Here is a 23,002-nt window from a genome sequence, read left to right on the forward strand (position 1 = left end):
TCCTTTTTTTTTCATTTCATTTTTCATTTGTTTATGATCAGGGATGTTCAAATTAGTGTACTAGTGAAAAATGTATTCAAAAAAACCATTCCAGGAGTTAGAACCAACCTTTTTATACTTCGGGTCTAAAAGAACCCGGAGGAGCACAAGTGTATAATCTTTGCGAACATCATTTTTTCTCATTTCAATTTTCATTTCATTATGTTCAGAATGTTCAAATTAGTATGCCAATGCCAGAGATGGTCAAAAGATTCTCATTTTGCAGGCTAATCAAGATAAAAATGAATAAAATTGCACAATAATGGGGGGGCGAGCTTTTATGAGCAAAATTAACAAATAAGCATTATTTTCTTCACTTCAATTTTCATATCATTCTGTTCAGAAATGTTCAAATTAGTTTTTCAATACCAAAGATGGTTAAAAAAGTCAGATTTTGCAGCCTAATCTAGATGAAAATGAACAAAATTTCACAAAAATGGAGGTGCGGGGTTTGATGAGCAAAATAAACAAATAAGCATTAATTTTTTCACTTCAATTTTCATTTCATTGTGTTCAGAAATGTTCAAGTTAGTACACTAGTTTATAAAGTACTCAAAATAACCATTCCAGTAGCTAGAACCAACCTTTTTTACTCCAGGTCACATATGACCCAGAGGACTTCAAGTGTTCAAAATATAATTTTTTTTTTCATTTCATTATGTTCAGAAATGTTCAAATTAGTATACCAATGCCAAAGATGGTCAAAAAATTCTGATTTGGCAGGCTATTCTATCTATAAATTGAAAAAAGTGCACATAGCTGTGGGGGAGAGGCCCTTTTCTGAGCAAAATAAACAAATAAGTATCAATTTTTTCATTTCAATTTTCATTTCATTATGTTCAGAAATGTTCAAATTAGTTTCCCAATACCAAAGATGGTCAAAAAAGTCAGATTTTGTAGCCTAATCTAGATGAAAATGAACACAATTTCACAAAAACAGGGGGCGGGGTTTGATGAGCAAAATAAACAAATAAGTATTAATCTTTTCACTTCAATTTTCATTTAATTGTGTTCAGAAATGTGAAAAAAAGTATTCAAAAAGATCATTCCAGTAGCTAGAACCGACTTTTTTATACTCTGGGTCTAAAAGGACCCAGAGGGTAACAAGCGTATAGTAAATGCAAGGAGGGTACCAGGGTTAAATAAGAATAAGCTGCATTTCTAATTAGCAAGTATTCTATCTACAAGATGGTGAATGAAATGAGGTGACCTTACAATTCCAACATGAATACATAATTTGTTAATCAGTTTCTCTGTTGAAAAATGCTACAGTTCAATCAGATGGGTTTGCTATATGCTGTAAGACTTTCTAATCTCTTTCTGTTTTTAGATAACCAAGCTGAAAATTGACAGCAACCCTTTTGCTAAAGGATTCAGAGATTCTTCCAGACTCACAGATATTGAGAGGTAATAAGGGTCTATTGTATATATGGCTAGATTCTAAAGAGAATTCTAAATTGTCCCCATGTATCATTTCTGACCTTAGCTGTAAATATAAATCTTCCAAATTTTCTCAGGAAACATTTTTAAAGAGGTGACACATCATTAATGTGCTCCATAAGTTTTTTTAATAGAAAGTTGCTTCTAAGCAGCATAGGCGATATGCATTCTTTGTAAATAGATCCTCCATGGTTATATCAAAGCAATAAGAATCAGAGGTGGGTTACTACCAGTTCTAACTGGTTCTTTAGAACCATTAGTAATTCAGTGATGATGTCACACAACTATCCTGTCAGACTCTCTGTGGGCGCCGCCATCTTGGATTTTGTTTCTGCATATGCATAAGGTGACCAGACATCCCACTTTTGGCGGAACAGTCCCGCTTTTGAATAATTTGCCTCACGTCCCGCAGCATTTTTAAAAAGTCCTGATTTGTTTCCCTCCTCTTCCCTCCCCCTCAGAAAATTTGACACAAAGATAAACAGATTGTCTCCACTGTTCCCTCTAAGTAGACCTCTGTGCAATACTTTCACGTGCAGTGCAGTTGTTTCCTCACTAATTCCCCCTCAGCTGTTCCCTTTAGCCAGGAACTTTCTGCTCCTCCAACTTTGCTACCTATGGAGAAGCCTAGCCTCTCTCCTAAACTGTGCTTTGGGTCTTTAGAATGCTGATTGATGACGTTTTAGATAAACGTCGCAGCATTGGTCTCTTTAGCAACTGCGGTGGCAGAACAATCTTGGCAATATCTGTGCAAATGATTGGCTATCGGAGCTGAAGGGCCCCCCTGCAGAGTGTGTTACGTGCTGGTTGAAAGCTGTGAGAACAGGTAAAATGGCTTTTGGAATTTTCATGGGGGGGGGGAGAAGTCAGCTGGGATTGCAGAAGGCAAATTTCCAATGCCTCTCAATGGCTGTGATCCACTAGAGCAGGGATCTTCAACCTTGGCAACTTTAAAGTCTGTGGAGAGGGGCGGCATACAAATCTAATAAATAAATAAATAAAACTTGTAGACTTCAACTCCCTTTGCTTTGCTGGCTGAGGAATTCTGGGTGTTGAAGTCTACAAGTCTTAAAATTGCCAAGTTTGGGGACCCCTGCTCTATTGCAAAAGTTTATTCTCTTTTTTTCCAAAATGTTTTTTATTTTTTTCCATCTCCTCACAAATAAAATTACATTATATACATTTCAATATTACAAGCATCATATATAGTAATACAATTTGGTCCATATTCCAGAATCCACCTCTTATTCAATTTTTTTTCCTTATTCATCACCAGTCTGCCCCTCTTCTTGTTCTTTCTTGCACCCCCTCTATCAGAGGTTGCATTTGTTTGTGCCCAAGCACCAAACCAATCCAACCAGCCCACTAACTCAACCAGCCAGTCAGCCACAGACCAGTAGAAATGGAGTTTCTTCAATGAAACACAGCAGCAGTAGGAAGTTGTGGAAAAATATATTTACCGTATATACTCAAGTATAAGCCAACCTGAGTATAAGCTGAGGCACCAGTTTTTGCCACAAAAACTGGGAAAACCTATTGACCCGATTGTAAGCCAAGGTTAGAAAAGGCAGTGGCTACTAGTAACTTATAAAAATGGAAACCAATAAAATTACATTAATTGAGACATCAGTAGATTACATGTTTTAGAATATTTATTTTAAAGAAAACCAGTAAACTAGCTCTGTAAATTTAAAAGAGGGTAAGCAAAAGCAATCTGGTATTAACAATAAATTAAAAAGTAAAAAAGTAGCTCAATCAGCAACAAAGCTAAAACCTAAGAGTTAAAATCCTTCAAAACTGGATTCCTTCTCATCATCTGTATGTCCAGAGTTTCAGCATTAGCTGCTGTGAGGTTATCAGCATAGAAAATCAAATAGATAGATAGAGAGAGAGAGAGAGAGAGAGAGATGGATAGAAAGAAAGAAAGAAAGAAAGAAAGAAAGAAAGAAAGAAAGAAAGAAAGAAAGAAAGAAAGACTAGCGAGACAAGCAAAACCTGCTAAACACAGACAGCTCTTGTGGTTTTGTATCCTAAATATGCAGGTCCTATTTGGAATCAAGCTCATTTTAAAATATGTAAAATGCTTCCCCTCATACTTGTTAACTGAAACTTGCTCTCAAACCAACTTTATAAAAGGCAACTTTTAAAGATCCACAAACACACTTTAGAAATTCCTGTCCAGCTCTTGCCTCATTATACATTATTAGATCCTATAATTATCCAAGCAAGGACAGCAACTACCACAAAATACCATTTTTTAACAGTTTAAATACTTTCAAAGGAGGGGGAGGAGAATCGGACAGCAGGGGACCTTTTAAATCCAACTAACGGCAACACAGAGAGAGCAAGGAATAGTTATAGCTGTTGACAAATATACAAATGGAGGGAGCGAGGAGTAAAAAAAAAAACCCTGCTGGTTTCAGCGAGGGAAAATGGAGGCACCTTGGCTACACACCCGCTCTTTCAAAGAGGTAGCTGGCATTCTTCACCGGCGGACGGGCACGCACGCACACAAACAAACAAACACATACACAGACACACACAAACACTCTTCCTCCAAAATTCACCCTCCCCCCTTTTCTTTGTTCTCTTGGCTTCCCTTTCATTCACACGCCCACCCCCATGCCGCTCTGGGGCTTCCTCCGCCCTGCCGACTCCCTCAAGCTCAGCAGGGTGGAGGAAGAAGAGGAGGGGTGGAAGGAGAAGGGGCTTAGCAGCTCAGACGCCCGGCCTTTCGCAACGAAGGAGACGGGCAGAAGGATTCTTCCTGAGGAACTTCCTGAGCTGCCAAGGCTTGTCAAATGCCCGGCCACTCAGGAAGTTCCACTTCTTCCTCCACCTCCTGTGTGAGTCCTTCTGCCCGGCTCCTTCATTGCAAAAGGCTAGGTGTCTGAGCTACTAAGCCCCTTCTCCTTCCATCCCTCCTCTTCTTCCTCCTCCCTGCTGATCTTGAGGGAGTCTGCAGGGCGGAGGAAGTAAGACCGAGGAAACCTCCGATAGGGTTTATTTGTTGACAAATACACAGACGGAGGGAGCGAGGAGTTCAAAAAAACCCCTCCTGGTTTCAGTGAGGGAAAAGGGAGGCACCTTGGCTACACACCCGCTCCTTCAAAGAAGTAGCTGGCATTCTTTGCAGGGTGGACAGGCACGCACACAAACACACACACACACACAGACTCACCCTCCAAAACCATCCTCCCCCTTTCCCAGCCACCCAAGGCTGTGTAGGGCTCTCCTCATCCAGCCCGTGCAAATGCAGTCAATCACCTGCCAAATGGCATGTTTTCCTCTCCTCCCAACTGAAGGGGAATTTCAAGCTCTGGGTTTTAAATGCAACCAAAAGGGGACACAAGAAGATGGTAGCCAGCTGCTTCTCGTCCAAGCTCGCACTCGCTCGCTCTCATTGTCTGCACTGCTTTTGGAGGCGCCTTTGCTTGAGCCAGGGAGAGGCGGCACCTGCCCCACCCCTCCCACAACCGCTTTGCTCAGAACGCCCTTCGCTGACTGCTTCGGGGGCGCCTTTGTATGTGTGTCCATGTGCACTCCCAGCAGCCGCTTCTTGCTGTGCAAGGACAGTTCAGCTCCTCCCAAACCAAGAGGCAGGAGAACAGGGCTGGTGGCTGAAGAAGGGGGCGGGCATGGTGGTGCCGGCAGCAGCCTTGCTTCAGGTGCAGTAGCCCTGAGGGAAGCCAGAAAGCTCCAGCCCTTTGCAGGTCCCTTTTGTGAAAAGCAAAATTTTAAAAAACCCTCAAATTTGCCTCAAAGATGCCTCCTTGGCACCGGCAACATCCCTCTGTGCTGCCCTTCTTTCCTAATTGGAAGTAGGAGCTGTGGGGAGTGGAAAAGCGTGACCTCCGCAGCCCAGTCCCTTGCCTGCTAGAGTCACCAATTCCTGCCGGGCTCCCGTGGGGTGTCCTCTTGTGGTGACTCATCAGTGACTCGAGTATAAGCTGAGGTCGGATTTTTCAGCCCATTTTTGGGCTGAAAAACTCGGCTTAGACTTGAGTATATACAGTACTTCTTTATACTACTACTACTGTCTATATTATACATACAACAAACTAGTATCTTACTAGTACCTTGCTACAACTATCTTAGTTCAATAACTCACAGGAACCAACTTTTACAGTGTTACAGCTTCTTCAAGCTGTTGGGGAAAAGATCAAAAGCAACATGAGAAAATATTATTTTACTGAAAGAGTAGTAGATCCTTGGAACAAACTTCCAGCAGACGTGGTAGATAAATCCACAGTAACTGAATTTAAACATGCCTGGGATAAACATATATCCATCCTAAGATAAAATACAGAAAATAGTATAAGGGCAGACTAGATGGACCATGAGGTCTTTTTCTGCCGTCGGACTTCTATGTTTCTATGTTTCAACACATACTTCCACGAACAGCACCAGCACACAGCTAACAGTGAACAGACAGAGAGAAAGAGCAGGGAGCTCTTGCCTAGTTAAATACTATTCACATAATTACTAGGTTGCTGCATGCTCAACTGCCTCTGAATGACTCAGCATTCTCAACAGAGGCCTACTTTCTGCATTAAGATATTACCCAGGGATTTTTAATTCCTGATATCCTCCCTCTTTCTCCATCTCCTCCTCCTACCTATTAACTGCTTCACTCCTCTTCTACCACCTCTCTCTCCTTCTCTTTCTCCCCCTCTATTTCCTCTTTCACCCACTTTAACCTTTCCTGAGTTTCTCCCATCCTAATTCAACTCATAATTAGCAGACTGATGGTAAATATTCAAATTTAAAAATTATCCCACCTCTTCCAAAAAAAAATATTGTTTATAAAATTCATTCATAAAAACTCCCAAAACTTTAATCTCGGTATATATGCCAAAACAAAAAGAAACCATCTGTTGCTTTCTCCCCTTCTTGGATTTCTTCTTCCTTATCTGTTTTTTTAATTCCTTCTTTTATTGTAACCAAACACCTCTAAAATTCTTCAGACATATTGTTGAACCTTTTATCTTATATTTATTTTTATCATAATTATCGAATTTTCCTTTTAGTCAACAAAATCAGTACATGTAGTTTGTATGAATTTCCATGTAGTAAATATTCAAATATTCTATTTCAGCAGATCTCACACTTAAAATCTTTTCTGTCTCAATACATATTAAATCCAGAATTGCTTAATCATAGATTGCATAATCCCTCCTCTGTTCTATTGCATCATATTTATCATATATAAAAGAAAGAACCAGGTTGTAAACCAAATATTCATATTAATTGCATAAATCATGTAGTAACATCAAAATTCATTGACCCAGCCCAGAGAAAAGTACCGGCCGGTTCTCTTCCACGACATATCCATGCTCCTCTCGTCTCAGATAATTTAGGTAACTAATTTATTTATATATTTCATAGACAAACACTCTTCCCTGCCCCCATCAATGGCGTCCCGCTTTACCAATGTTAAAATCTGGTCACCTTACATATGCACCAAAGCTAATTTTTGCTTTTGCACATGTGCAAAATCTATTTTTTATTGCTCTGCACTCATGCAGTGCAACCCTGAACAAACCAGCAGCAAAATGATCCAAAATCCATCCTTGATAAAAAAATGTGTTCACTGATGCATCTTAACTATTTTTATGTAATCTGCTTATCTGTATGTGTGGATAAAGGACAAGTGAGGGCAAGCTAATCAACATATTTTAGATGACATGATTACCAATTTGTGGTACTATGTAAGATTGCTTGGCTTTGTCACTGAGAAAACAGTTTTCCTGACTAAAGTAGGAAGTTAACAAGTCACTTTGCTATTTTATGTCTTCTAGCCACTTCAAGAGCTGGAAGAGGCTTCCACTCTTCCACTCTTGTATTGTACTGATGTAAAAACTTTTTTGGGTAAAAAATTAGAGGCATTGGAAGAAGCTACTTTATATGCATAGCACCTACCCCAAAATATTAAGCTACTGAACTTCCAGAAGCTGTCTTGAAGAGAATACAGTAGTTTTCTTTAAGAATAAAAGAAGTGAATTCACGCAGCAGCTTTAAATATATGTTTAGATAAACTTTTTTTAAAATATTGTTGAATCTTTCTGCAGCATGTGCATTCATAAAAAGTTCATACAGTGGTACCTCGTGATACGAACCCCTCATCATACGAACCTTTCGAGATATGAACCCAGGATTCGGAATTTTTTTCTCTCTTCTTATGAACTATTTTCACCTTACGAACCTGCCGCTGCCACTGAGATGCCCCACCTCCGGACTTTTGTTGCAAGCCAAGCGCAGGTTTTTGTGATCCTGGGATCCCCTGAGGCTCCCCTCCATGGGAAACCCCATCTCCTGACTTCCGTGTTTTTGCAATGCTGTATGGAAATCCCAGGAGGGGAATCCCAGGATCGCAAAAATGGGCGCTCTGCTGGGCAGAGTAAGGGGGACAAAAACAGGAAGAAAAGAGTCATGGAGCTCAAGGGAGTAGAAAGGTGTGGGGGAGATGAGGACAGTGGGGTGGACAAAAACAGGAGGGAAAGGCTCATGGAGCTCAAGGGAGGAGAAAGGTGTGAAGGAGATGAGGAGAGTGGGGTGGACAATAATGGGAGGGAAAGGCTCATGGAGCTCAAGGGAGGAGAAAGGTGTGAAGGAGATGAGGAGAGTGGGGTGGACAATAATGGGAGGGAAAGGCTCATGGAGCTCAAGGGAGGAGAAAGGTGTGGGGGAGATGAGGAGAGTGGGGTGGACAAAAGCCGGAGGGAAAGGCTCATGGAGCTCAAGGGAGGAGAAAGGTGTGGGGTAGATGAGGAGAGTGGGGGGGACAAAAATGAGAGGCAGGGACTCATGGAGCTCAAGAGAGGCTCTTTTCATCTTGCTTCGTTGGGACTCCCTCCCCCCATTCTGTTCGCCTCAGTTTTGTCTGTCCACCACTTTTTTTTTAAGCCTTAATATTTTGGATTCTCCTAATGGGCTTGCATGTATTATTGGCTTTTCCATTGATTCCTATGGGAAACACTGTTTCATCTTACGAACCTTTCACCTTACGAATCTTGTCCTGGAACCAATTAAGTTCGTAAGATGAGGTATTACTGTAGTTTGGATGGGACATTTAGCTTACCTGGCGACCGGGGGGCAGGAGGGATGGGGGAGTCTATCTCTGGGATGGCAGAGGGCCAGAAGATTCCAGTGTTGCTGGGGAAAGGCAGATATGGTGGGAGCCATGGGGCAAACCATTCTGGGGGAAGAAGGGAATGCTGTTTGAAAGTGATTCCTTGTTCCAGCTCCATGAGCTCAACCTGGGGCACTGGTGACGAGTAATCTGGGCCCTTGGCTCAAGCTGCTGCTACTCAATGCCAGGTCGGTGGTTAACAAGGCTCTCCTCATCTGGGATCTAATCCTGGAGGAGGAGGTCGACCTGGTATGTGTGACTGAAACCCGGCTGGGCCCAGAGGAAGGTGTTCCTCTCTCTGAAATCTGCCCAGACGGGTTTCAGGTATGGCACCAGCTGCTATCCCAGGGAATGGGGGGAGGAGTGGTTATTATAGCCAAGGAGACTTTTTGCCTATGTAGACTCATTGCTCCTGAGATTGTGGATTATGAGTCCCTCCTTGTGAAGTTGGACCTAGGGGTTCAGGTGGGCTTGTTACTCACGTACCTGCCTCCCAGTTGTGTATCAACAGCCCTGCCTGTGCTGCTCTAGGAGGTAGCTGGGTTGGCGGGGGAGTTCCTCAGACTCATTGTCTTGGGGGACTTTAATCTGCCATCACTCAGTGAATCCTCTGGGCTGGCACAGGAGTTCATGGCCACCATGACAGCCATGGACCTGATTCAAGTAGTACAAGGTCCAACTCCCGAGGGGGGGGGGGCATGCACCTGACATGATATTTTTCTCAGAGCAATTGAGTAATAGTCTCAGACTAAGGGGCTTAGAAGTGTTGCCTTTGTCATGGTCAGACCATTTTCTGCTATGTCTTGACTTCGAGGCTCCAATCCTTCCCTGCAAGGAGGCGGAACCGACTAAGTGGTTTCGTCCTAGATGCCTGATGGACCCAGAGGGCTTTTAGAGGGCGCTTGGGGTTTACCAGATTCTCTCGTACACAGTTCAGCAGAGTCTCTTGCCATGGCCTGGAACAAGGCTGCAATGAAGGCTCTTGACCGGATTGCGCTGTTGCGACCTCTCTCTGGCACTAGAGGGCTCCTTGGTTTACCGAGCAACTTCGGGTGTTGAAACACCAGAAACATCTAGAGAAGTGATGGAGGAAAAGTAAATCTGAATCTGATTGAACACTTGTAAGAGCTCATATTAAGACTTACAAAGTGGTGCTCAAGGTGGCAATATTCGTGTATCATGCCGCCTTGATTGCATCAGCGGAATCCCGCCCGGCCGCTCTGTTCTATCTATGTCACCAGGCATGGGGAAATTAATATACCCTTTAGCTATTATAATTTATGTATGGTCTGTTTAAGCTGTATGATTATTTTATAAGGGTTTTTTAAATTGTTTTTATCTATTAGATTTATATATTGTGTATTGTCTTGTTGTGAGCCGCCCCGAGTCCTTGGAGAGGGGCAGTATTCAAATCTAATAAATTATTAATTATTATTACTATTATTATAAGGTAATGTTCTCAGTTGCATCTAAAGGTGTCACAGAATCTTCTATGAGCATTCTTTAAAATCTATAATATTTTAAATATATAATATTTGTATTAACCATATTTTTGGATCATTAGATAGTAATTTCAGATTATTTTAAACATGTGTTTCAGCTTTACAGAAATAGAATAACCAACATCTTTATTTTAGTAAGTACACAAATATAGCTGATTTCACCTACCTCCTTCAGCTTCTAATAAAGACAAAATGTTAGCTTAGAAGCCTCTGCTAATTTTTCCAAAATCTTCAATGAATATATAATTTTAGAGGCAGCAATAGCACAAGAATCTTTTTTTTAATGTAGACTACAAATAAATAAATAAATAAATTCCCAGTAATTACTTTGAAATAAATCTAACAGTTTGTTTATTTGCAGTCCAAGACTAAGTCACAGAATTTAAAATACTGCTTCCCATTAATACATGTACAGTAGATAAGTAAAAGGAAGAAACCTTATAAAGTTAAATTGTCACTGGAAGTATCAAATGGTTTCTATAAGGTAAAGCTATAAATAAAAAATGTTATTGGCTTCAAACACCCAGGTATTGATTATTTAATACTGCAATCTCCCTCTGATGAATCATACTTAATTTTAAAATTCAGCTAAGATAGATTTTATTTAAAAAAAACAATGCATATGAGAGGTCTTTTCTATGTATATACAATATTATATGCAATAAAAGCAATGGATTACAACTTCAGCACATTCCTTGAATGATGGACCTTAAGGACAACTTGCAAAGTTAATACTGTGTATTGGTCAAATGCTATTTTTGGAAGCAAGCAATAGTATCAATTTCATTTATAGGACTTTGCAAGGATTATTAGCAGATTGACTTTCCACCTTGAAAAGTAGATTTTTAAATTGCCTTTTTAATTTTTTAAAAAAACCCTCATTTTATGAATAGGTTTCCTAAGGCAGACACCCTTTTTATATTATCATTTTTGAGGGACATTCTTGTTTTCTTTGCTACACAAAACATTGTGCAGAACTCTTATTCATCATGCACACTGAGACTTTGGTTTGACCTAAATAGTGTGAATGTGGGACAACGCTTCATATTTAATTTCCAGATGTTTAAGCCTGTCCCGTCCCCCCCCCCCACACACACACTAGCCTTTTGGGAGGAAAGCAAATCAGATCAATTGATCTTTAGAGAACCAAAGAAATTAAATTAGGCTGGAGTCAGTTATTGCACTAAACCATCTGGTAATTGGATTGCTTCCATCTGCAGCAATATAGACTGGGCTTTCTTACAACAAATCTGAGAGAAAAACACATCTTTTTATGACATGATGACAGACATTGCACTTTTCCAGCTTAATTGAATATGGTTTTATAAGTATATGTCTTTAACAATTTCAACTGTCTCATTTCAAATTTACAGTCTCATTAAGACCTTAATTTAAAGTAAGGCTCCACTTTGGAATTTTTGAACCACATATGAGCAATATCAGGACTTAATTATGGACTACTTCAAATAATAATAATAATAATAATAATAATAATAATAATAATAATAATAATAATGTGATCTTCAATACCCCCAGAAACCTTCCTCTTTATTTATTATTATTATTATTATTATTATTATTATTATTATTATTATTATTATTTATTAGATTTGTATGCCGTCCCTCTCCGTAGACTCAGTATATTTAACAGATTAAGATAAATTCCCATAGGATTGGTACCAGGGTGGTTCTGCTCAAAATATATAACATAGAATTCTTGTTTTATCTGGAAAATCAGATATAACATAGATTTCTGTTCAGTGCTAGGTTGCATTTTGCCTAATTCAGGTGGTGCTTGTCTCATTACTTCATGAGAATGTTCAAAGAGTACTTAGGATTTATAATGCCAATGCAAATTTTAAATAAGTTATCTAATTTATGAATTTGATCCAAAATAAAAACGCACAACAGCAAATAATAATAAATAAATTGAATTAAACATTATGACAAATAATTTTCATGGAAAAACTTCATGTTTGGTATCTTCTATACGAGTGATGATTACCTTTTTCAGCACCAAGAGCTGAAACTGGAGCGTGTACATGCAAATGCATATGCACACATGCCAGAGCACCAGAATCTGGAAGAGAGCAGCTGGCCAGTGCACATGCATGTGGCAGACAGCTGCTTTTCCAGGTTTCAGTGAAAGCAGCTGCCCACCACACATATGCCTGATGGACCGACTGTCCGGTGTGCATGCATATGACGGAACCCGGAAGAGAAGAGAAGCTGGCAATGGTGCATGTGTGCAGAAATGGCTCAGCATATCATCTCTGCCACACATGCCATAGGTTTGCCATGATGACTCTATATCCTGTCAACATATGGGGATATATAAACTTTCTGAAGTTTAAATTTTTTTCATTTTTCTTTGCCATATAAAGGTTGTTTTTCAACTATTCAACATGATAATGCATAGAAAATCATTTTTATCATAATTATTTTGTCTTTTCAAGTTAGAACAAATTTCCAGAATTTGTAAACCAAATCAGAATCAAATTGTCTGAAGTAATCTTGTGTAATTCTTTACTACTTAAATATCTAAAGATGATATTCATGGTGCTTCAAAGACCTGATGATTTTGAAGGGGAACTCATAAATCATAAATACAGATTGAACAAAATATATTTTAATATTGCTATCTCATCAAATTCTGTTTTTAATGGATTTAATAGTAAATAAACGTAATTTTGTTTATTATTTGGATTTTTATGTTGCCCTTCTCCAGGGGACTCAGGGCAGCTTACAGCATAAAAAATACAAAATCAACAATATAAAATCCTATGCTAAAAGCTACATTTAAGAATCCAAATAATTAAAACCTACTCTCAAAATCCAAAATATGTAAACAATTCAACCAAGATTTGTCTAATCAAAATCATAATGTTTGACCAGAGCAGATATCAGTGCTCAACAGCCCCATGCCTGATTTGCATTGGAGGCAGAATAACATGAGAGCTGGATAATAAGGGTCACTTTATTAAATATAACTATAGAAGACCTGCAGAGGTCACTAAATTCCTATATATAACATACTTGGGCAACTAAATGGGCATAACTCCAGTCTGGGCAGTGTGAGGCTAACTTTAACATATGCCCAGCCCTGAAAGCCATGCCTCGAGCATGTGGAAGGGCTCACCCACATGAACCCAAACTGGAAATGATGTAAGCGAACCCCAAAGGCACACCCTCTCCACCACCCTGGTCATGTAGGCAACTATGTCAATATACAACTGTGCAATTTGTGACAACTACAACAGCACTGAAAAATGTGACTTACAACGGATTGTCGCACTAACAATTATTGCAACATCCCTATTACTGCCTGATCAAAATTCATATGCTTGGCAACTGGCATATATTTAGAACAACTGCAATTTGGGTGGGGTGTCTTTTGAGCACCATTTGAACTCTTCCCAGGTGACTTCTAATAAGCAAAATCAATGGGGGAAAGCCAGATTGGTTGACCAACTGTATGATTCAGTTAACCATTTCAGTGATTTGCTTAACAACCATGGTCATTAACTGACATGTTCAATTACTAATGATTGATGCAGTACCTTCTCTGGAAGTTGGCTCCATGCTTGGTTACTTGGTTACTGACAGCTAGCTAGTTCCAATTTTGTTACTCTCCAATTAATCATAAAGCTCTTTTTCCCCCATTTTAGCTACAGTAAACTTCTCTTTTAACTGTAATGTATCAGAACCAGGACAAAGTGGAGTATCTGTAATTCCCAAACTTCTGAATATTGCAGGAGCAGGCAATAGGAGGGGGATAACATGCTATCCATTATATTAAAAAGTATAGTGTGCTGACAATTAACCAAATAATTCTGTAATCAATAATTTATAAAGAAAATAATTGATCAATGGACCTCCTTGTTAAGATAAATTTAAAAGTACCTCTGAGAAATAGGCATGCTCTCAGTGCTGGATGCAAAAACAGGGAGCACTTCCTCTTTTAAGATTACAAGTAGATGTAACTCTACTGTCTTAATAAGCTTTATAAATATGCAAAGTCCAGCTTTGCCTTCCCAGCTAGTAAGCCAAACCCCCCCCCCCCCTCAAGTTACTTGCTTATGAATTGGAGGAAAGCGAGATCAGAGCAGAGGGAAGGCAGGCTACTCTCAAAAGCACCCAGAGGCAGAATAAAAACAGTAAATGAAAAGGGGACCCAAAAAGCAGAGAAGCAACTCAAAGCAAAGGTAAACCTTTCATGGCTAGGAAAAGTTAACAGTGGAGCAAATCCACTACTATAAACCCCTCCCTCAAACTACTTGCTTATGAATCAGAGGAAAGCAAGATCAAAGCAGAGGGAAGGGCCGGCTACTCTTCAAAGCACCCAGAGGCAGAAACAAAAGCAGTAAATAAAAAGGGGAATACTGTACTATTAACCACTCCCCAAGCAACTTGCAGTTTAACAGCTCCACATGGCTAATGGAGGAGGGCGTCTGTAGGCCTCCTCATTGTTCCGTTCTTCTTACTTTCAAATTCTATGTTCCCATGCTGATCTCAAAGGGCAACAAAAGGGGGTTGCTTGCAGAGAGGAGTCTTCAGGTCTAGAACTCGTTTGCAGAGAGTTGTCTGCACTTGGTAGCAGCCAGGCCGAAGAAGGGAAGAGTGGGGCAGCTTGCAGGCCTTTTTTCAAAAGGCTGTTCACTACGCCCCATCACTTCCGGCCACATGATTAGTGCTGAGCATTCTGGGAGGACTCACAAGACCATGAAAACTGATGGCACATCAGTGATGATTTTATCATTAAATATTTGGAGGAGATTATAGAGATTGGATGGATTTGGTTCCCATTTGCAAATACTGTATATACTCGAGTATAAGCCGAGATTTTCAGCACAAAAAATGTGATGAAAAATCCAACCTTGGCTTATTTTTTATTTATTTATGATTTGATTTGATTTGATTTGTATGCCGCCCCTCTCCGTAGACTCGGGGCGGCTAATAACAATAATGAAAGAACACATAACAAATCTAATATTTAAAATAATTTTAAAAACCCTTATTTAAAAAACCAAACATACACACAAGCATACCATGCATGAATTGTATAGGCCTAGGGGGAAGGGAATATCTCAGTTCCCCCATGCCTGATGACAAAGGTGGGTTTTAAGGAGCTTACAAAAGGCGAGGAGGGTGGGGGCAATTCTGATCTCTGGGGGGAGTTGGTTCCAGAGGGTCGGGGCTGCCACAGAGAAGGCTCTTCCCCTGGGTCCCGCCAAATAACATTGTTTAGTTGACGGGACCCGGAGAAGGCCAACTCTGTGGGACCTAACTAGTCGCTGCGATTCGTGTGGCAGAAGACGGTCCCGGAGATATTCTGGTCCAATGCCATGAAGGGCTTTATAGGTCATAACCAACACTTTGAATTGTGACCGGAAACTGATCGGCAACCAATGCAGACTGCGGAGTGTTGGTGTAACATGGGCATATTTAGGGGAGCCCATGATTGCTCTCACAGCTGCATTCTGAACAATCAGAAGTTTCCGGACACTTTTCAGAGGTAGCCCCATGTAGAGAGTGTTACAGTAGTTGAGCCTCGAGCTGATGAGGGCATGAGTGACTATGAGCAGTGACCCCTGGTCCAAATAGGGCCGCAACTGGTGCACCAGGCAAATCTGGGCAAACGCCCCCCTCACCACAGCTGAAAGATGTTTTTCTAATGTGAGCTGTGGATCGAGGAGGATGCCCAAGTTGTGGACCCTCTCTGAGGGGGTCAGTGATTCCCCCCCAGGGTAATGGACGGACAGATGGAATTGTCCTTGGGTGGCAAAACCCACAGCCACTCCATCTTATCAGGGTTGAGTTTGAGTCTGTTGACACCCATCCAGACCCAAACAGCCTCCAGGCACCGGCACATCACTTCCACTGCTTCGCTGACTGGACATGGGGTGGAGATGTAAAGCTGAGTATCATTTGTGTACTGATGATACCTCACCCCATGCCCTTGGATGATCTCACCCAGCGGTTTCATGTAGATATTAAATAGTAGGGGAGGAGAGGACCGACCCCTGAGGTACCCCACAAGGGAGCAACCTAGTGGTCGACCTCTGGCCCCCAACTACACTGACTGCGACTGACCGGAGAGGTAGGAGGAGAACCACTGAAGAACAGTGCCTCCCACTCCCAACCCCTCCAGCTGACGCAGAAGGATACTATGGTCGATGGTATCGAAAGCCGCTGAGAGGTCAAGAAGGACCAGGACAGAGGATAAACCCTTGTCCCAGGCCCACCAGAGTTAATCCATCAGCGCTGCCAAAGCATTTTCCATGCTGTAGCCAGGCCTGAATCCTGACTGCTGAGGGCCTAGATAATCAACTTTTTCCAAGGATTGCTGGAGTTGGAGCGCCACCACCTTTTCAACAACCTTCCCCATAAAGGGAAGGTTGAAGATTGGATGATAGTTGTGGAGAATGGCTAGGTCCAGGGAAGGCTTCTTGAGAGGGGGCGCACAAGTGCCTCTTAGTAGGGATCCGGAAAGGACCCCCTCCCCAAAGAAGCATTGACAAGCTCCTGGACCCAGCTCCGTGTCACCTGCCTGCTGGCTGAGACCAGCCAGGAGAAACACGGATACAGCAAACAGGTGGCAGAACTCCCAGCTCCAATGACCTTGTCCACTTCATCAGGTGTCACCAGATCAAACCCTAGACAGATGGACAAGTACAGGCCCCAGTCACCTCAACTTACTCGTTGTCAGTCGACTCTGTTATCCAATTGGAATTGAGGTCCGCTCAGATCCGAGCGATTTTATCAGCAAAAAAGTGTTAAAGTCCTCGGCACTACTCTGCAAGAGCTCCCCCCTGGTTAAGAAGGGAGTGGGTCACCCTAAACAGAGTGGCCGGGCGGGATTCCGCTGACGCAATCAAGGTGGCATGATACGCGCACCTTGCCACCTTGAGCGCCACTTTGTAAGTCTTAATATGAGTTCTTACAAATGTTCGATCGGATTCGGACTTACTCTTCTTTCATCGCTTCTCCAGATGTCTCTTCTGGCATTTCAACTCCCGGAGCTCCTCATTGAACCATGGAGCTCTACAGGGTCTAGCGCCGCGGAGAGGTCACAGCAGCGCAATCCGGTCAAGAGCCTCCACTGTAGCCTTGTTCCAGGCCTCAGCAAGAGATTCTGCCGAACTGTGGACAAGTGCATCTGGAATAACCCCAAGTGCCTTCTGAAAGCCGTCTGGGTCCCTCCTCCCTGCGGGGAAGGAATGGAGCCACAAAGTCAAGCGGTAGTGGAAAATGGTCCGACCATGACAAAGGCAACACTTCTAAGCCCCTTAGTCTCAGACCATTACTCAATTGCTCAGAGAGGAATACCCCCCTCGTGAGTAGGACCCTGTACTACTTGAGTGAGGTCCATGGCTGTCATGGTGGCCATGAACTCCTGTGCCAGTCCAGAGGTTTCACCAAGTGACGGCAGGTTAAAGTCCCCCAAGACAATAAGTCTGGGGAACCCCACCGCCAACCCGGCTACCTCCTCAAGTAGCACAGGCAGGGCTTTTGACATGCAGCTGGGAGGCAGGTACATGAGGAACAAGCCCACCTGAACCCCTAAGTCCAACTTCACCAGGAGGGACTCACAACCCGCAATCTCTGGAGCAATGAGTCTACACAGGCAAAGACTCTCCCTGGCTATAATAGCCTCTCCCCCACTTCCCTGGGGTCGAGGTTGATGCCATATCTGAAACCCAGCTGGGCAGATTTCAGAGAGAGGAACTCCTCCCTCCGGGCCCAGACAGTTTTCAGTTACACATGCCAGGTCGGCCTCTTCATCCAGGATCAGATTCTGGATGAGGAGAGCTTTATTTACTACCGACTTGGCATTGAGTAGCAGCAGCCTGAGCCCAGAGCCAGAATTACACTCATCACCAGTGCCCAGGGTTGAGCTCACAGAGCCAGAACAAGGGATCATTATTAAGCAGCGGTCCCTCGTTCCCCTGGAATGGCTAGCTCTGTGGCTCCCACCATATCTGCCTCTCCCCAGCAACACCGGGATATCCCAACCTTCTGCCACCCCAGGGATCGGTGCCCCCTCCCCTCCCGCCTCTCCAGTGTCAGGTAGGCTAATTAAATCATTCACACCGTTTCCATTCATTTCATCCATACCAAAATCCCACCCAGCCTACCCATAACAATCACTCATGTCATACATATTATCGCATCCACCCCAATTATCCATCAAATTTAAATTCCCCCCAAAAAATTAACTAAAAAGTAATTACTAAAATCTCCATATAAAATCCTATTAATAATTAATAATGAACATCAAATTACTCTAATACTAGAATACCAATTACTCTAGGTTACTCTTAAGATCTTAATACAATAACATATTAATTATTAAAAATTGTTAAAATTATAAAGTGCTAAATTATAGAATAGAATAGAATAGAATTTTATTGGCCAAGTGTGATTGGACACACAAGGAATTTGTCTTGGTGCATATGCTCTCAGCGTACATAAAATAAAATACAGTGGAACCCCGACATAAGAGCTGCTCTACTTAAGAGCAACTCGAGATAAGAGCTGGGAGGGGAGAGATATTTTTGTTCTACTTGCAAGCCCAAATTCGAGATACAAGCGCCAAGGAGCTGTCTCCTGAAGCCAAACGCTAACTTCCGCGTTCGGCTTCAGGAGACAGCTGCAAAGCGGCGCGCGTGTTTTAAAAGGTTGCAGCCGGCCTGGGGGGCTCGGGGGGGTGCTTGCAGCTTTCTTTCTTGCTCTTTTTCTTTCTCTCTTTTACCTTCCATTCCTCTATTTCTTCTTTTCTTTCTCCTTCCCACCTTCTTCCCTCCCTCCTTTCACTCATTCCTCTCTTACTCTCCCCTTTCATAAGTTTCCTTGCTTCCTTCCTCTGTTCCTGTCCCTTCCCCCTTTCTTTCTTTCTTTCTTTCTTTCTTTCTTTCTTTCTTGCTCTTTTTCTTTCTCTCTTTTACCTTCCCTTCCTCTATTTCTTCTTTTCTTTCTCCTTCCCACCTTCTTCCCTCCCTCCCTCCCTTCACTCATTCCTCTCTTACTCTCCCCTTTCATAAGTTTCCTTGCTTCCTTCCTCTGTTCCTATCCCTTCCCTCTTTCCTTCCTTCCTTCCCACCCTCCGTCCATTCATTCACCCATTCCTCTCTTGATCGCTTAAAGCCGGTCCCTGGTGCAAAAAGGGTTGGGGACCTCTGTCCTACAGGATTGGGTGGCAGAGAAGTTGAACATATGTAAATTTAAAAGTTTAAGAAAGTTTACAAGTTAAGTGAAAGAAACTTCATTATTCATTTATATGTACATGTACATTTCTTCATTAAAAACATGTCTTTCTGCATAATTTAGACTAACTTTGTGAGTTTTTTGAGGGCTGGAACCAATTAAAATTATTTACATTAATTCCTATGGGGAAAAGTCGTTCGAGATAAGAGCTGCTCGACTTAAGAGCCCAGGTCCGGAACGAATTAAACTCGTATCTCGAGGTACCACTGTATACATTTGTCAAGAATCATATGGTACGACACTTAATGATTGTCATAGGGGTCAAATAAGCAACGAAGAAGAAATATTAATAAAAATCTTAGGATATAAGCAACAAGTTACAGTCATACAGTCAACATGGGAAGAAATGGGTGATAGGAATGATGAGAAAAACTAGTAGAATAGAAGTGCGGATTTAGTAGAAAGTCTGACTGTTGAGGGAATTATTTGTTTAGTAGAGTGATGGCGCTCGGAAAAAAACTGTTCTTGTGTCTAGTTGTCTTGGTGTGCAGTGCTCTGTAGTGACGTTTTGAGGGTAGGAGTTGAAACAGTTTCTGTCCAGGATGTGAGGAGTCAGTAAATATTTTCCCCGCCCTCTTTTTGATTCGTGCAGTATACAGGTCCTCAATGGAAGGCAAGTTGGCAGCAATTGCTTTTTCTGCAGTTCTGATTGTCCTCTGAAGTCTGTGTTGGTCCTGTTGGGTTGCAGCACCAAACCAGACAGTTATAGAGGTGCAGATGACAGACTCAATGATTCCCCTGTAGAACTGTATCAGCAGCTCCTTGGGCAGTTTCAGCTTCCTGAGCTGGCGCAGAAAGAACATTCTTTGTTGTGCTTTTTTGATGATGTTTTTGATGTTAGGTGACCATTTTAGGTCTTGAGATATGATATACTCAAGTCACTGATCTGAAAACTCCCATGCAACATTTTCCAAAGCTGCGCAGTTCGGATGTGAAAGGCAGGGAGGAAGGAAACCTAATGGCTCTGGTAACACGAGGCTTTGTACGGCTGCTAAAGCCCAGCCGGAAACACCCCTCAGCTGCCTGATAGGCAGCAGGCTGAACCGATCACAGCTCCTCCTCTATGTAGAAAGGAAGTACTGGGGGAAGGGGCGGGAGGGTTGAAGAGACTTTTGGAAGGAAGGAACCATGGCTTTCTCTCCTGCTCAGAAATAGAAGTCTCTTCCAGCAAGCCAGCAACATATTTTACAAGTAAAATAAGTTACCCATTTAAATTTGATTGATTTCTAGTAACAGCAGAGGTAATTTTGTAATAAAATGTTGCTTCAAATAGGGATAACTGTGTAATTAAAAATTTTCTTCCAACTATACTTATCATATCCAAGAGGATTGTTAATGCTGACTTGTTTAAAACAATACAAAGATTAGGCTAATATAATAGTATGAATTTTGGCATTAATCATTTGTTCTACATAATTAATATGAATAGATTTACCTTTTTTTTAAGTGTGGTTTCTCCTTATTCAAGATAAATATCATGTATAAGAAAGATTTTACAATTAATGATTGAATAACCCCAAATTGTTATTTACTGATCTATTGAGATAGTAATTATTGTAACTTATGAAATATGTTTTAAATGGAAAATCTGAATATTTATCATATGGAAATTTGATTTAAGCAATTGTTTTGAAATAAATTTTGAAATCCCAATTATTAAGAAAATTATAATGTTATTGTAATGAAGATTAAGATAACAGATTTGATTACATTCCTAAAGATATTTTAAGAGGTTTTTGGTTATGATAAAAGAAGGAATTTTAAAAAGAGAGATTTAGGAAGGGGGGGAAGTAATAGGCACAAAAATGGAAAGGTGCAAGAAATAAACAACATTTTGAAAGGAAAAGTTACATAATAATAATAACAATACAGTTGGAAGGGACCTTGGAGATCTTCTAGTCCAACCCCCTGCTTAGGCAGAAACCCTACACTACTTCAGACAAATGGGTATCCAACATCTTCTTAAAAACTTCCAGTGTTGGAGCATTCACAATTTCTGGTGGCAGGCTGTTCCACAGATTCATTGTTCTAACTGTCAGGAATTTTCTCCCTAGTTCTAAGTTGCTTCTCTCCTTGTTTAGATTCTACCCATTGCTTTTTGTTCTGCTCTCAGGTGCTTTGGAGAATAGGTTGATTCTCTCTTCTTTGTGGCAAAGCCTGAGATATTGCAAGACTACTATCATGTCTCCCCTGGTCCTTTTTTTCATTAAACTAGATATACCCAGTTCCTGCAACCATTCTTCATATGTTTTTTTAAAAATTCTCCTACAAAAACAATTTTACGAAGCTACAGTAGAAGAATATTCCATTTTTATAAGTGACCAGTAGCCACTGCATTTTCTACCCTAGGCTTATACTCAAGTCAATAGACCATGGAGCTAATGACATAGAGATGAGTTCGAGTGACTCAAATGGGGGAGACCACAGATGGAGGGACGCTTGTTTTCAAAGGTTTCAGAAATGCCGGGAAGAAAGAGGGTGGACATATTAGCGAGTAATTAATTAATGAATTACGTCACATCCGGGTGTGAACAGAAGAGATGCTGAATTTGTTCAATCTTGCAAAAAAGAATGGCTGTGTCCAGAAACTTGCTCTGAAGCGTAAGCATGATGTATGATTTATTATTTGTTTCTTTATGACTCCTGGCTAGCCCTAATTAGCCATAAATTTTAGAATGACTTGTGGAATGTCTTTCATGCTACTTCCAAGCTTATCTACTTAATTGCTGATATAATAATGATGAGGAAAGAAAACTGTATGCAGAGTTGAAATGTAAGGAGAAAATAAAGAGGATATGTTTTACAATGAGATACATTGAGAATTCCTTTATTCCAAGTATTATACAAATCAGCCTGAAATCAAAACAGTATTGAAAAAAATCCATTAAAAAGAAAACTAACCAGCTGGCTCAGGATGGCCGATTTAACAAATGAATGTATTGCTTTATTGCAAACCGTCACTGCCTTGCAGGCCCAGATCATAACTTTACAAAATCAAACCACAGCCATAGCAGCCCCAGCGCAGCCGCAGGTCATAATTCAACCAAGACCAAAGATTCAGCCACGCCATCAGTTTTTGCTGGAGCAAGAGATCAAGTCACCCCATTTCTTCACCAGTGTGTAAACTTCTTTAGCTCGTCTCCAGAGGATTTTTGCCACGAAAGTTTCTTTCATTATAAGCCTGTGCAAAGGTGCTGCATTTGAGTGGACATCGCCTTTCCTAGTATGTCAGGACCCAATCCTGCAAAATTATGCTACTTTTCACCAGAGGTTTGAACAAGAATTTGAAGATCCCATGCGCATACAAAGCACGATTGTTCAGTTGTGCCAATTGTGCATCTCTGAGTATATCTCTGACCATCTCTGAGTATATCTCTGACTTCCAGAAACCAGTTATACCCCTGGATTTGGGATGAGGGAGCCCTTATGGAACTGTTCCAGGATGGCCTGACCCCCGAAGTTTGTGAATGAGCTGATGCACCAACCAACTCCTGGCACGCTAAATGAACTCTTCCAGACCTGTTTGACCATCGAGACTAAATTGTTATCTGCCCAGAACCATGTCACCAGATACAAAAGCCAGTTTGGGGAGAAATCCAGACCAGTGTCAGCTCCACGCCAG

The 23,002-nt window shown here is 41.4% G+C and overlaps 1 protein-coding gene across 1 annotated transcript in view; it reads left to right on the plus strand.

Moving 5' to 3' along the window:
* Positions 1-23,002, plus strand: part of TBX20 (T-box transcription factor 20) — a 255,812-nt gene that overhangs the window by 160,326 nt on the left and 72,484 nt on the right. The window contains exon 6 of the mRNA XM_070766940.1: positions 1,370-1,446. Within this exon, the coding sequence (XP_070623041.1) occupies positions 1,370-1,446 (77 nt within the window). The remainder of the gene's footprint in view (positions 1-1,369; positions 1,447-23,002) is intronic.

This window comes from Erythrolamprus reginae, chromosome Z (genome assembly GCF_031021105.1).
Source record: "Erythrolamprus reginae isolate rEryReg1 chromosome Z, rEryReg1.hap1, whole genome shotgun sequence".
NCBI classification, from domain to species: domain Eukaryota; kingdom Metazoa; phylum Chordata; class Lepidosauria; order Squamata; family Dipsadidae; genus Erythrolamprus; species Erythrolamprus reginae.